This window comes from Dermacentor andersoni, chromosome 2 (assembly GCF_023375885.2).
Source record: "Dermacentor andersoni chromosome 2, qqDerAnde1_hic_scaffold, whole genome shotgun sequence".
NCBI classification, from domain to species: Eukaryota; Metazoa; Arthropoda; class Arachnida; order Ixodida; family Ixodidae; genus Dermacentor; species Dermacentor andersoni.
In genome coordinates this window covers 187,916,678-187,931,584 of record NC_092815.1, presented here as the reverse complement: position 1 = coordinate 187,931,584, position 14,907 = coordinate 187,916,678, and the positions used below count along the sequence as shown (strand labels likewise).

Below are 14,907 nucleotides of genomic sequence, written 5' to 3'. Positions count from 1 at the left end.
TTCGTCATTCCACATAAGATCATCGCTCGGCGGTTTAAACTAGACCATAGCTCAACATCAACTGCCGCAGAACTTGTTGCTATCCGGGAGGCACTTCGATTTCTCTCTGAGGAGCCTCCTCACGCATGGACGATATTCTGCGAATGCAAGCCAGCTCTTCAAACGATTGACTGTGTCCTCAGACGGGGCCCGTATTATTCCATAGCTATAGAAATTACAGAGCGTCTCGAACACGCAACTAGAAATGGCCACAATGTCACCTTTCAATGGATGCCCTCACACTGTGGCGTGATCGGGAACGAACAGGCAGACGCTGAAGCGAAAACTGCTTTAGATAATGCTTGTGAAGTACGAATTCCGTTCTCACGAACAGACACAAACGCCCTACTTCGTCGCGTAATACGCAACCGTACGTTGGAACACTGGATCTAACCAGATCGACGACACAAGCGATTACACAAATGGGACCAAGAAATGAAATTTCGTATCCCTAACAAGTTCAAAAGAAGACACACGAGCATGGTGCATCGGATTCGCCTTGGTGTCGCATTCACCAACCGTTATAAACACCGGATAGGTGCCCGTGATACTATCCCAAACTGTGAATACTGTGAGGTGCCAGAAACACTTGAACATATATTTTGCGTGTGTCCCGCGTAGGCGCAAGAACGACAGAAACTTGTCTCTTCCATTGCAACGATCCATAAGAGACCGCTATCAGACAAGTTTCTTTTAGGTCCTTGGCCTAATGCAAACAGCGCAGCCCTGGTAACAAGAGCCTCTATAGCTTTTCTCCAAGCCACTGGGCTGGACACACGGCTTTAGAGATGCCACAACTCTGTGAATTTGTATATACGCATCTCTTCCTTATACGATCATCATTCATTAGCCCTTTCCTTCCCCGGCCCTTTTCCCCAGTGTATAGAGTAGCAGGCCAGAGCAAGTTATAGCTCAGGCCGACCTCTCTGCCTTTCTGTAAATAAATTTCTCTCTCTCTCTCTCTCTCTCTCTCTCAGGCTGCGCAGTTTGGAACAATGTATACGTCGGTATTTGGCGTATTCACCGGTCTGCCCCGACATAACAAAAGCGGAAGTGCGTGGGAAAAGCCACTTTCTTTCTACAAAACTACATTTAAATGCATGGATAGTCGAGAGCGATAACTTAAAGACTCGTTGGTTTTGCTGGTATCAGCTCACCAGGGCACAGATGCGCGACAGCGGGCGCCAGAAGTAGTGGACGACGAAATGTTAGGTGCGCTTTGCAGGCCTATGCTGTTGGGGGTGGAAGGAAACGGTGGCTCGCACTGAGCCGCGGCAGACCGGTTAATATATAACATCGCGCGATATTCAGCGCTTTCATAATGGAGGTGGAACGCCTCGTTGCTGTAAAACATATGGCATTACATACGAACGCGTTAGACAGTAGCCGCTCGGGCGGAGCAATTGCCGGTAACTTTTGCAAGGCCAGAGGCCCGCCTGCAGCAAGCGACAATCCTCCTCCTAGTGGGCAAATGGCGCCGATATTTCTAATTAAGCGCTTAGAGCAGTGCCTACACCACCACAACTGAAACAGTACCTACCAGTCATATCACGACGACTGAAATTCCTGCTCGTGTCAATGCAGAAATACGCACTTTCGAAGTAGGACGCGCTATCATACAACAAGAACACTTGGTAATTTGTGCAGGGTGAGCCAGGCTTTGAGTGCGGTGGTGTCTATCATAAAACTCGTTCTTGAGAACTTGCCGGTGTGTTGGTGCGCAATACTTCCTCATCGTGACCGTGATGACAGCGTTGACGGCACGAACAAGGCATACATGACACAATATTGCAAACGGCGCGGGAATGGGACAAATAATAAAGGAACACATGACATGGTCCCTGGCATGACATTTATGATGAGCCTCGAACATGGCCCATGCCCAGATTGGAGAATGTGCGAAGAATCAGGCCGCTGGTGAAAAACGTCGAAAACATCGAAGACGACGATGAGAAACAAAATAAACAAAAGATAAGCACGATGCAGCAACACTGTCTCAATCAATAATTTTAAATTAGAAAATTGAACTTCTTCGAAGAAGAATATCATCAAACTTACCGTATACTTGTGAACATAAGGTTTTTGTGAATGAATACATTTTAACGCAGTAAGACTAGTCTACTTAAACCGGGGGAACCTGGGAGTGCTGAAGTTTGTGCATATATTTTGGATTCGTGATATCGTACAAAAACAAAATAGTGTGCATCTCAAGTAAAATTAACTCACACCCGACCCCCAGCATAACTTCTTTATTGTCCCAAAATTTATAGACGAAATTTCATTTCAAATATGTCATATCTTATTTTAATATCTCACCTTCAATTAATGAATGCACTCAGCCCCTCTTTTCAGCCCGTCAGCCTCAGCCCCTCTTCTCCTCCTTTTAGGCACTCTATAACTGCTGGCTTCTTGCCCTTCCTCCCGTGCTGGGTGACCGCAATCATTTGAGGAACAAGCAAGTATATGTATGCGAACGAGATGGCTGTTTCCAGGTAGGAAAAATGCTGCTGCCACAGTAAAGCGGTTCAGAGCCGAAAAAAATTATTTATTTATTTATTTATTTATTTATTTATTTTATTATTTATTAATACTGTCAACCCTCATATAGGGTCATAACAGAGAGGACAATACAATAACATACATCAAATATGGACAATGCCAATGTACGTAAAGTAGCTTAACAGTTGTCAATTCACAGTGAATAGGATGTTCACTTTAATGATGTTCAGTGCACTTCTGACATTTATCAAAATACGTACAATGAACATCAAGTCGCACATATCACTTGGCACTTCAACACTAAATTGAAAACTCCCGTATATACGCCTCAGAAGCATTTTCAAAGTCGGTGACATCCTTTAGGCTAACAATAGCGTTTGGCAATTGGTTCCACATTTCTATCGCATCCGGGAAAAATGAGTATCGATATGTATCACTGTTTGTGCGGTGTGGCTTTATGACGTAGTCGTGGTTAGTTCGCGGGTTTCTTTTGCCTGGAGCGTGTAGATATTTGAGCTTATCAATCTTAAGTTTATCCTGCATTATTTGATAAAGCGCCTTCAGCCTATATTTCTTTATACATCACTACAAATCGCTGAGGTATGCTGTGTAATTTCCATCCCTCCTTTTTCACAAGGACGACTGCCATGGGCCCTTCCTAAGAATGGTGCATATACAGCGTAGCGTGAAGCAATATGCAGGGTTTCCCACGTCGTCATCATCATCATTAGCCTGGTTGCGCCCACTGCAGGGCAAAGGCCTCTCCCATACTTCTCCAACTACCCCGGTCATCTGCTAATTGTGGCCATGTTGTTCCTGCAAACTTCTTAATCTCATCCGCCCACCTAACTGACTGAGGCCCCCTGCTAAGCTTCCTTTCCCTTGGATTCCAGTCCGTATAACCCTTAATGACCATCGGTTATCTTCCCTCCTCATTACATGCCCTGCCCATGCCCATTTCTTTTTCTTAATTTCAACTAAGATGTCATTAACTCGCGTTTGTTCCCTCACCCAATCTGCTCTTTTGTTATCCCTTAAAGGGACACTAAAGCTTAATATTAAGTCAACGTGGACTGTTGAAATACCATCTCAGAAACCTCGAAACGCTTGTTTCATGCGAAGAAGAGATTTATTTTAAGAGAAAAATGCTTTCTGAAGCGTCCGCGCACCTCTAGCGCCGTTCAAATCACCCGCCAGGAGTGGTGACGTCATGGTCTCATAGTTTGCGCAAAACGGAAACGCGCGGCCAGAAACAGAGCCAAGACAGAGCTGACAGCAGCGCGAAAGCGGAACTGTGGTTACTAGCGGAAGGGAAAGCGCGAGACGATAACCTGGTCCTTTATTTTATGACGCCAACTTTGACGCTCGTTGCAATGGACGACCCTGACGACACATTGCCTCGCGATGCTGGGCTCGACTTCAGCGATTTAAGCCCTGATGAGCGTGACCTGCTGCTGAGGGCTCGCGCTGTCGGCGTCGTTGCGTACTACTACGACGGCAACTGTATGTCATGGCTGTACATATTCGCACATTTGCAGCTTTTCCTTCGTGAAAACCAAATGCCGCACTCACCGCCCCGTCTTCTACCTGCAGTTGTTCTTTCGCTTCGGAGAATGCAAGCAAGACCGACGGGACCGCGCAACGGGAAAGCATCGCTTTGAAAGGCACTCCACACGACTTCAGTAAGTAGGCGTTGAACTCGTAATCCTCGGGACGAAAGTACAGCGAGCACACTATGGGATTTTTCGGCTCTTTGCCAATGCGCTGTGGCAGAGGTACGGCACTTAACCACTTCGAACGGAGAGGTTCACTCGTTGGCACACAGTGATAAGTAACGTTGGATTCACCGCTGCAACTGTCCTTGGCCAAGCTCCGCGGACCGTTCGCGCATCCCACGACATCACATGGACGTGGCATTCTCGCTGCTTGTTCCAAATGCAAGTTTCGCGAGCCAGCAGAACCAGCGCAGCACGATGCGATAACGAAACAACTGAAACTCCAAAGCGCGCGCGGCGCACAGTCGAGCGCGCAGAGTCGAGCGAAAACGAAACCTTTCGACCCTACTGAAGGGTAACGTCAAAATGTTATTGTTTCCTAGAATCGACAAGCAGCATTTTCCTCCGTCTTATAATCTAATGAAATTATCTTTTTAATACGAGTAGTTGAGTACTAGTGACGTAAATTATGATGAGGAGTGCCATCGTCATCGGGCTAGTACCGGAATGTCGCTGGGGGGTCTCAAATCATGTTATGCATTTACCTTAATTTCTCGGTTACTAAAGCTCTGTTCGCGATTATACTGACGCCTTAGACGTTCTAGAGCGTTGCTTAATCACTTTAACTTGACTTTGTAGTAACCTTTGGTGTCCCTTGAACGTTACACCCATCATTCTTCTTTCCATAGCTCGTTGCGTCGTCCTCAATTTAAGTAAAACCCTTTTCGCAAGCCTCCAGATTTCTGCCCCGCACGTGAGTACTGGTAAGACACAGCTGTTATACACTTTTCCCTTGAGGGATAATGGCAACCTGCTGTTCATGATCTGAGAATGCCTGCCAAACGCACCCCAGCCCATTCTTATTCTTCTGATTATTTCAGTCTCATGATGCGGATCCGCGGTCACTACCTGCCCTAAGTAGATCCATTCCCTTACCGCTTCCAGTGTCTCGCTACCTATCGTAAACTGCTGTTCTCTTCCCGAGACTGTTAAACATTACTTTAGTTTTCTGCAGATTAATTTTTAGACCCACCCTTCTGCTTTGCCTCTCCAGGTCAGTGATCATGCATTGCAATTGGTCCCCTGAGTTACTAAGCAAGGCAATATCATCAGCGAATCGCAAATTACTAAGGTATTCTCCATTAGCTCTTATCTCCAATTCTTCCCAATCCAGGTCTGTGAATACCTCCTGTAAACACGCTGTGAATCGCATTGGAGAGAGCGTATCTCCCTGCCTGACGCCTTTCTTTATTGGGATTTTGTTGCTTTCTTTATGGAGGACTACGGTGGCTGTGGAGCCGTATAGATATCTTTCAGTATTTTTACATATGGCTCGTCTACACCCTGATTCCGTAATGCCTCCATGACTGCTGAGGTTTCGACTGAATCAAACGCTTTCTCGTAATCAATGAAAACTATATATAAGGGTTGGCTATATTCCGCACATTTCTCTAGCACCTGACTGATAGTGTGAATATGGTCTATTGTTGAGTAGCCTTTACGAAATCCTGCCTGGTCCTTTGGTTGACAGGAGTCTAAGGTGTTCCTGATTTTATTTGCCATTACCTTAGTAAATACTTTGTAGGCAACGGACAGTAAGCTGATCGGTCTATAATTTTTCAAGTCTTTGGCATCCCCTTTTTTATGGATTAGGATTGTGTTGGCGCTCTTATTCCAGGATTCCGGTACGCTCGAGGTCATGATACATTGCGTATACAGCGTGGCCAGTTTTTCTAGAACAATCTGCCCACCATCCTTCAACAAATCTGCTGTTACCTGATCCTCCCCAGCCGCCTTCCCCCTTTGCATAGCTCCCAAGGCTTACTTTACTTCTTCCGGCGTTACTTGTGGGATGTAAAATTCCTCTAGACTATTGTATCTCCCGTTATCGTCATGGGTGCCACTGGTATTGTATAAGTTTCTACAGAACTCCTCAGCCACTTCAACTATCTCATCCATATTAGTAATGATATTGCCGGCGTAACTTGAGCGAAACTTCAAAAATATACAAAGGCCGCGTAGCTGGACCGAACCAAGGTAATGTTGCTTGCCGTCGCTTGGAGATGCTCAGATTATTTTTTACCAGACTCCACAACTTATATTCTTAATTATTCTACAAAAATCCCGAAAAATTACCTTTGGGGCCCCAGGCGGCAAAAATATGAAGATGATTCATTGACCTATCTCGTTACCTTCTACTAGGGTTCGTGGTTCTTGTTTTTTTTTATTAGCACTGAAATGCAGTACACTTTCTTTATATTATAAGACTTTTCTAACTTACAATGTTCCGATACGACTTCGATTGCAGTGAGCAGAAAAGTGTCTCTGCCTTGGCTTTCGTTTTCGATTAGTTGGCTTCGCTCGTCTATCGACAGAATAACGACGCTGGGGGCCAGCCAGCCATGACGTAGGCATGTACTTGGGGAGAAACGCGGTACAAATATAAGGAAAGTCTGTACAAGAACGCAAACTTATTGTACGAGCTTCTTTATTTTCAAAAGTGGTTGAAAAGGGCAATAAACAGGCGGTTATCCACAGTTGCACGCACTCCTGTGAAGGCAGAATGGTGGCCTGCCGCCAATAGCCATACTGAAGAATGGTACATATTGGAGAAGAGGTACAATACAAAAACAATTGCTGTAACGTACAGCTAATGCACTCAGCTTCCTGAGCTTTAAAACAAGGCGACTAAAGGTAAATAAAGCGAATGGAACGCACGCATATCACACATTAAATTAGGCGTATGGCGTCAGGAGACTTAACAAAGCATTCGCGAGAAAAAAAAAAATGAAGAAACGTACACTACCATTTCCATTGAACGTTATCTTTAAAAAAGTTTGCAACACTTCTACCGGTATCGTGATATATACGCCATCGCTCAGGTTTGCGGGTAGCATACGTAACTTGAAATTCTCATTAAAAAAACTGCATGAATAGCCTCTGAATATATTTAGAGCCTGATTGCAAGCAACCTTTTCAAGAATCAATGGCTCCTGTACGACTAGCTTTCCGAAAACGTTAAATAAATGGTCACAAAAAAAAAAATGAGAACAGAAGTTGCAGAAAAATAATAAAAGAGGCGGCTTAAGGACTTGTGTGCCATAAAAGCATGTAAACGGACCAGTTGCGAGAAAAATATCACTGGTTTTAACGCAAAACTGCTACATGCACGACTAACTTCCAAAGACACTATAAGGCAAACTACAAACATAAATCACGGTCGCCATGTAGGCTTCCGCTGTGAAACCGCAAACAAAGTTGGCATGACCCATTTTGTATCAGCGTTGGTTCAAAGACATTTGTCGTTGCTTCACTTCTGATAATTTGCGATACATTGTTCAGCAGACAGAGGCTTTGATAATAAATTGTTGCAAAATATTTAGTTATTTTCGAATATTCGAAAATAACGAATACTTACTTTTCAAATAGGAATACGAATAGTTAGTGTGTAATCTTCAATTCATATTCGACACTATGAATATTCGTCTACCCCTTCGAATATTCGCACGCTTGAAATTAATGAAGTGACTAATTCCATTAATTTAGGCTGCTGAGCACGAGGTCACGGGATCGAATCCCGGCCACGGTGGCCGCATTTCGATGGAGGCGAAATGCGAAAACACCCGTGTACTTAGGTTTAGGTGCACGTTAAAGAACCCCAGGTGGTCGAAATTTCCGGAGTCCTCCACTATGGCGTGCTTCATAATCAGAAAGTGGTTTTGGCACGTAAAACCCCATAATTTAATTTAATTCCATTAATTTCAAGCCTTAGCGAAGGGGTGTGTGCATCAATTTAGAGTTACTAGTAAAAATATATGCGAATTAAGATAACGATGCACAATCCAGAACTTTCCTACGGAGCGACCTCCCGAGTATGTACATTTCGTAGGGCCAATAAGTGTGCTAATGCAATTTGTGAGGTATGCAAACGTGCCCACGTGTACTAAAGATATGCATTTTGTTCATAAATAAATGCATATGGTGTGTCTCGGAGGATATTCATAAACTCTCAAACTGGTTTGAACTGTAAGCATGCGGAATCTCACATTATTTTGGTGCCTTTTATTTTCTCTGCTGCTTTGCCTGTACTGTTTTTTTTATTTGTTTCTCGTTTCGCTCATGCTAGTATACGCGCTCGTCAATTTCACACGTTTCTTTTCTCGTTCAAAGGTTTCATATATAAGATGTGTGGAGCACACTCGCAGTGGCAATTGGTTTAAGCGATGCTTTATTGGTGTTGGCGAAGAACGCTGTTTTTGTTAGCGAGCATTGGCAAGTATAGAATACATGAGCAAGTTGGAGAGATTTCACTGCTAAACATATCACCCAACGAAAACTTGTGGCGCTCGAATATGCGGTTCCTACGCATGATGATGATAGAATGACGTTCGATAATGGTTTAACGACGACGACAGCAAGACACGACGACAATGGGATGAGAAAACTGTTATCACGACGGAATTATGACGAACGTGTGACGACGACGGTAAGACAACAATGCAACTGCGATGCTGGAATGACGTCACTAGGATAGCGATATGCTGTAATGACGATGATGGAACGTGCAGCCACAGTGTTATGACGACGACCGTATGACGACAATGGCATTACGACAATGAGGGAATGACGAGAACGGTGTGTCGACGATCGAACGACCACGGCTGCACGACGGCGACGGTATGACTCCAATTGTGTGACGACGATGGAATGAAGAAGGAATGACGACAACGGTGTCACGACGGTGGAACGTACAACCATGACTGCACGACAACGATTGCATGAATACGAAGGCATGACAATGACTGTATGACGACGACGCAATGACGGCGATGATATGACGACGGAGCAATGACAGCAATTGTATGATGCTGATGATGGAATGACGGCGACGGCATGATGAGGGTAGAATGACTACGACGGAGTGGTCGCGGCGGGATGACGGCGCCATGATAACTAAATGACGACGCAGTGATGACAGAATGAAGACGGCAGAACGATGACGACGGCATGACAATGAAGTAAAATCACAATGAAAAAGACTCGCCATCCGGGCCCTGCGAAAGTGGATGTCCGGTGAAGCTGTTGAGTTGAGTTGAGTGGTTGTAGGCTACTGGTGGGATTAGCCTTGCAGTAGCTGCCGGCGATTGCTCCACCGTAGCGACACTTAAAATACATAAATCATACAAATCAGACACAGACCTCACAACTACACAGTCACTCCTAAGGTCACCATGTGGAGGCCAAATCCGTGTCCACTACAACTGCTGAAGGGAATATGCAGTGCTTTATGATTTCAGAGTAATGGTATAGTAGTGCTATCTTAGAGTAATGGTAATTTTGACACCACGCCGCGGCCCATAGCGGTGTTGCAAGGAACGTCCCACCTCACGCTGCAAGCTGACGTCACCGCGGCAGCTTGCGCAACAGTAATATTTGCCGGGAAACGTATGCGGGGAGCTTCGCATTGCTATCACGAGCGCCTTATCGTCAATTTTATCGTTCGGATGCTTGTGTTGAGCTTGGTCTTTTGTTGAAACTTAAGCTATTCTGTGTGTTGTATGCCTGATTCCAACGAATGTGTGCACTATTCGCTTTCCTTTGCCGAGTCCTTGTAGCCTCTGCCTTAAGGGGTATGAGCCATTGGTTACGGGGGTATGAGTCATTGATGATGACAGTTTTCGACAAAATGTTCTGTTTGCTGTGTGCGTGATTCCAAAGAATGTAAGCCCCCCCTCGCCCCCCCCCCCCCCCCCCATTTCTCGCTTCTTCCCTGAATGCTTTTAGCCTCTGCCTATATGGCAGGGGTTATGAGCCATTGCATTTTTTTTTTTGCTTTTTGTTACTGGGGTACGAGTGCTTAGTGCTTACGGGGTATCAGACATTGATGATAGTTTTCTGTCGACGGATGCGAAAGAATCCCGGGATCCTAGCCATAGTTTCGCTGTAATAACGGTGATGAACCGACGACAACGGTGTGTTTGTTGGAGTTCACGTCCGCACTTACGTGCATTATCTACCATAGCGGGCCGATTCGACTTTTCATTATACATGGTGCCGGCCAATCGTACAAGACAACAGCCGACAGCCAGCAGTCGCAAAGTTGGCGGAATAGGTAAAAAACAGCTCCGCTTTGAATACGCTTTGCTCATGCTGCCCAGTCAATGGCCGATACCTGCACAGGGGCCTCGTGTTAGTTTCCACAGCGTGTTAGCGGAATACGAAATCTACATGTTACGCTCTTTTATCTCATCAAGCATCCGAGAAGCACGGGCCCAAGTGCTAGGCTTCGTCACATTAAGTGATATAGAACTGCAACTCTATCGCAGTAATGCTGTAAGTTTGAGCCAGTGCAAAATGAGTAGCATGATAGTGTGTACCAAATTTAAAAAATAAACTCTTGGGGGGAGATCCTACCTATCATGCGTTTGCGACTTGCAACTGCCTATACCTTCATGCAGGATTGAACGAGCCAGGCATTGTATTAAGGTGCAATTACAGCGTTTAGTTCCAGCTATCCTTCTGGTAGGAACGAAACACGGTAACAGAGCCTTCTCGCCATTAGATGAATTTAATGTCCTATCGACTCCCTGAGTGAAACGCAGCCTATACCCGTGGTTCTTCCGTGAACAGCTCCTTGAACCTAACGTCCAGCTGCTGCGCCAGCTTGTCCACGAATTCGAAGGTGTTGAGGTAGTCCCTCCGGTCGACCTTGCCGAACCCCTTGACGCACGACGCCAGGTCCTTGGTCATGAAGCCCGACTCGACTGTGTCGAGGCAGACCCGCTCCAGACACCTGGCGAACGCGATGAGCTTGGCGTCGCCGTCGAGCTTACCCCGATGCGCGAGCCCCTTGGTCCAGGTGTACACCGAGGACAGCGCGTTGGTGGAGGTCTCCAGCCCCGCGGTGTGGCGCCGGTAGTGCTTGGTGACGGTGCCGTGCGCCGCCTCGGTCATCGTCGTCTTGTTATCGGGGCAGATGAGCACGCTCGTCATGAGCCCCAGCGAGCCGAAGCCCTGCGCGATGAAGTCCGACTGGATGTCGCCGTCGTAGTTCTTGCAGGCCCACACGAAGCCGCCCTCCATGCGCAGCGAGCGCGCCACCATGTCGTCCATGAGCCGGTGCTGGAAGAAGATGCCCTTCTCCATGTAGCGGCTCTTGTACTTCTTCTGGTAGAGCATCTCGAATATGCCCTTGAAGCGGCCGTCATACTTCTTCATGATGGTCTCCTTGGTGCTCAGGAACAGCGGGTAGCCGCGCTGCAGCGCGAACTGGAAGCAGCAGTACGCGAACTCAGTGATGGAGCGGTCCGTGTTGCACATGGCGGCCGCCACTCCCAGCGTGTCGTCGAAGTCGTAAATCTGTTGCGAATGGAACGAAGAATCAGTTAGAAATGCAACTTACTTTGTAAGAGTGAAGCGACAAAATTGAGGCAGCCAACACGCACATGAATCTTCGCGCGATTCAGGGACATCGAGAATGTAGCAAAATCATCTTTTTTATTATTACAAGCTGCGAAGAATATACGGTGTTCCTTTACACGTGTCAACAATTGCATCAACACAAACCGTCAATAATATAATGAGAGCACTATATTTTAGGAAATTACCGTATATTTATTTCACTTTGTTACAACTGTACATATGCTACCCATTTTTGCAGTCTACACTTTTCAAAGTCTTTTGACGGAGTATATTCGGACAGCATGTTTGATCCGACTGCGTAAATAAAGCCAAAAAGTCGCAATATACATAATAATTGTTTGTGAACACAGATAACCCACTGGTCAGTGAAGCCTCGGATATGCTCTTCCAAAGACGCCTTTTCGGTTTTCGACATAGACACGAAGCTTATTTGACCTAGAAGGACGCCTCACCAGGTCCCACCGGAAACTGCAGTTATACACTGAAAGTGGTTAAGTGCCGTCTAGGTAGTGTTCTAGCGCAAGGATTTTTCAAGTTGGTTCATCGTTAGAGCAGATGGGATAAAATGAAACGGCGCGCGTCGTCATGCTGCCAGGGGGCGAGATTCACAGCCAAACTACGCTTTCAGCTTTTTCCTCGTCTAGCGCCCGCAAGCGACATTCCTTCGCTGCCATTGCCCGCCGTGGTTACTTAGTGGCTATCGTGCTGGGCTGCTGAGCACGAGGTCGCGGGATCGAATCCTGGCCACGGTGGCCGCATTTCGGTGGGGGCGAAATGCGAGAACACCCATGTGCTTAGATTTAGGTGCACGTTACAGAACTCCAGGTGGTCCAGACTTCCACGTGCCTCACCATCAGGTTTTGGCAGGCAAAACCCCTTAATTGCATTTTCCGCCTCCCTGCCTTGTCCCATATTGGGGCCGAGGAACCGCGTCACATTTAAGTATTCGCTTACTCTTTTTCTTCTTGCCTTCTTGCTGCGCTGCGCTCTTCCAGGGACGGTTTTTAGCGTTCTTCATTGGATCGGTTACCCAGGCCACGTGCCATCATCCGTGACGTTGAACGCAGTGCCACTGAAGTAACGCCGATTATGCGTTTGATTATCTGGCAGGAATTGGGGCACCCTCAAGAGCAAGTGCGCGCACATTTTCATACAGATGTGGCATTGTGCACTGCATTTTATTACTTCGCAGGCACAATAGCCGGTGCGCGATCTACGCACTGGCAGCGCTTATTTGTTTGCAAATACCCAAACCCGGTGAGGAGCGCTTTAAGTGCCCGTACATCTGCTACTTATGAAATCTGCCGTCGCTTACGTCAAGGTGGTAGGGGGCTCCGATGGTGGGCGAGTAGTTGATCTGCAGCGTGCCGGGTCCGGGCACCACGAAGTCCTTGCAGTTGTACTGGTCGCCGAACGCGTGGCGCGCGATGATGATGGGCTTGCGCCACTGCTTCACGAGCGGCGGGATGTTGCGGCACACGATGGGCTCCCGGAAGACGGCGCCGCCCAGCGCGTTGCGGATGGCGGCGTTGGGCGACATCCACATGCGCTTCAGGTGGTACTTCTCGAGCACGTCCTTCTCGGCCGTGATGGTGGCGCACTTGACGCCCACGTTGTGCGTCCTCAGCGCCTGGGTGGCCTCCAGGGTGACCGTGTCGTTGGTCTGGTTACGGTGCTCGATCGACAGGTCGAACACCCTCAGGTCGGCGTCCACGTACGGCACGATGAGCTTCTCGCGGACCAGGTCCCAGACGACGCGCGCCATGTCGTCGCCCCGCATCTCGACCACGGGCCCGCACTTGAGCTTCTCCATGGGGCGCGATGGACAGCCGGTCGTATGGCGGCGGGGCTGGGTCGATGCTCGCTGGGCAGAGAGATCGGCAGCCTGCTGCAAAAGCGAGCGCGTTCGTCTCGCGGCAGATCGTGCTCGCCAGCACGAGCTGAGCGTGGCTCACGTGGCAGAAAGAGAGAGAAAAAGAAAAAGAAGTTTTTATGTTTAACATTACATTTAACATGGTAGCATACATTCGCGTTAACCACTTGACATGTACATCGGCCCATTGTAAGTTTGTTGACTGAATCACTACAACTGATTTATTTATTTATTTATTTATTTATTTTCAATTCTACCAGTCCCATGTCGAGACAATAGCAGGTGAGCATATGATTACAGATACAATGCATGTTCTACCCTTTACTGCACAACTATTTGTTTCCTCATAATATTATTCATGGAGTTGCAGGGAAGCAAACAGTAGCTGTACTTTAGCGGATTTCTGTGGTTTGAATATGCAGAAATAGGGTACGTCGCGCATTTGCAACAACATGCAAATGAAGAAGAAGTTGAAGGTGAAAGATAGACTTAGTGCTATTCATACTCAGATGTTTATGCACGTGACAATCATTGGTGCACTCATGTTTTAGAGTGGAACAAAAAGAAGCAATTGTTGTTGCTCCTGCAGCACAGGTGGTTCCCACACTTCGAGCAGTACGTCATGCAGATTCCCGTGCCGCCAGGAAACAATGCAGTGTTTTCGCGTTATCGTCAAAATTTTAAACATAGAAGCAGACGTAAGGGTACGCCCGTGACAACGCGACACGTAGCTTGCCGATGCACCATATCTTTTTGAAAAAAAAAAAGGAAATTCGTCCAGAAAACATCTTGCACACATACTGAATCGAAACGGAGTTACACTCGGGATCGTCGTCACTCCCGGAAAGGTCGCTGTCTTCACTATCAGAAAGAATTGATAGGACATAAAAGGCGTTTCGGAGCCATTTCACTTCTCAGAAAATAGAAAACCATATACACGTTGATGCATTTGCTCAACGTAGCAACGTTCCGTCGCCAGGAACAAACTATTCCGAGATGAGTGAGTGAGTGAGTGAGTGAGTGAGTGAGTGAGTGAGTGAGTGAGTGAGTGAGTGAGTGAGTGAGTGAGTGAGTGAGTGAGTGAGTGAGTGAGTGAGTGAGTGAGTGAGTGAGTGAGTGAGTGAAGCAACTTTATTTGGTCCACAATAGACGTGAGCAAACTCGACGTCACCTGGCTAGGCCCACTCGGGGACCATCGGGTGAAACCTGACGGCCCTCTCGCGAGCCCTCTGGAGTGCCAGGATTTGAGAGGTCTGGTCCTGGGCCCTAACGAGCTTCGTCATTACCTCTTTGGTGAAAGGGGGACCGGCAGAGGTGCAGCCCCACAGAACATGCTCGAAGTCCACGTAATCACCACAC

At 47.0% G+C, this 14,907-nt stretch overlaps 1 protein-coding gene across 1 annotated transcript; it reads right to left on the bottom strand.

Moving 5' to 3' along the window:
* Positions 1-10,765: 10,765 nt before the first annotated feature.
* On the bottom strand, positions 10,766-14,563 carry LOC126540326 (isocitrate dehydrogenase [NADP] cytoplasmic-like). Its single transcript, XM_050187119.3, has 2 exons — positions 12,991-14,563; positions 10,766-11,612 (listed from the first exon to the last, which is right to left on the bottom strand). Exons 1-2 carry the CDS (start codon positions 13,486-13,488, stop codon positions 10,857-10,859), a joined length of 1,254 nt encoding a protein of 417 aa, XP_050043076.1. The 5' UTR covers positions 13,489-14,563; the 3' UTR covers positions 10,766-10,856.
* Positions 14,564-14,907: the final 344 nt, after the last annotated feature.

What these genes read in the sequence shown, in the direction of transcription:
- LOC126540326 (XM_050187119.3), bottom strand. Translation starts at nt 13,488, where the DNA reads ATGGAGAAGCTCAAGTGCGGGCCCGTGGTCGAGATGCGGGGCGACGAC. An exon ending in GAGCCCCCTACCACCTTGAC is followed by an intron (nt 11,613 to 12,990) that starts GTAAGCGACGGC and finishes CATTCGCAACAG; the next exon opens with ATTTACGACTTCGACGACAC.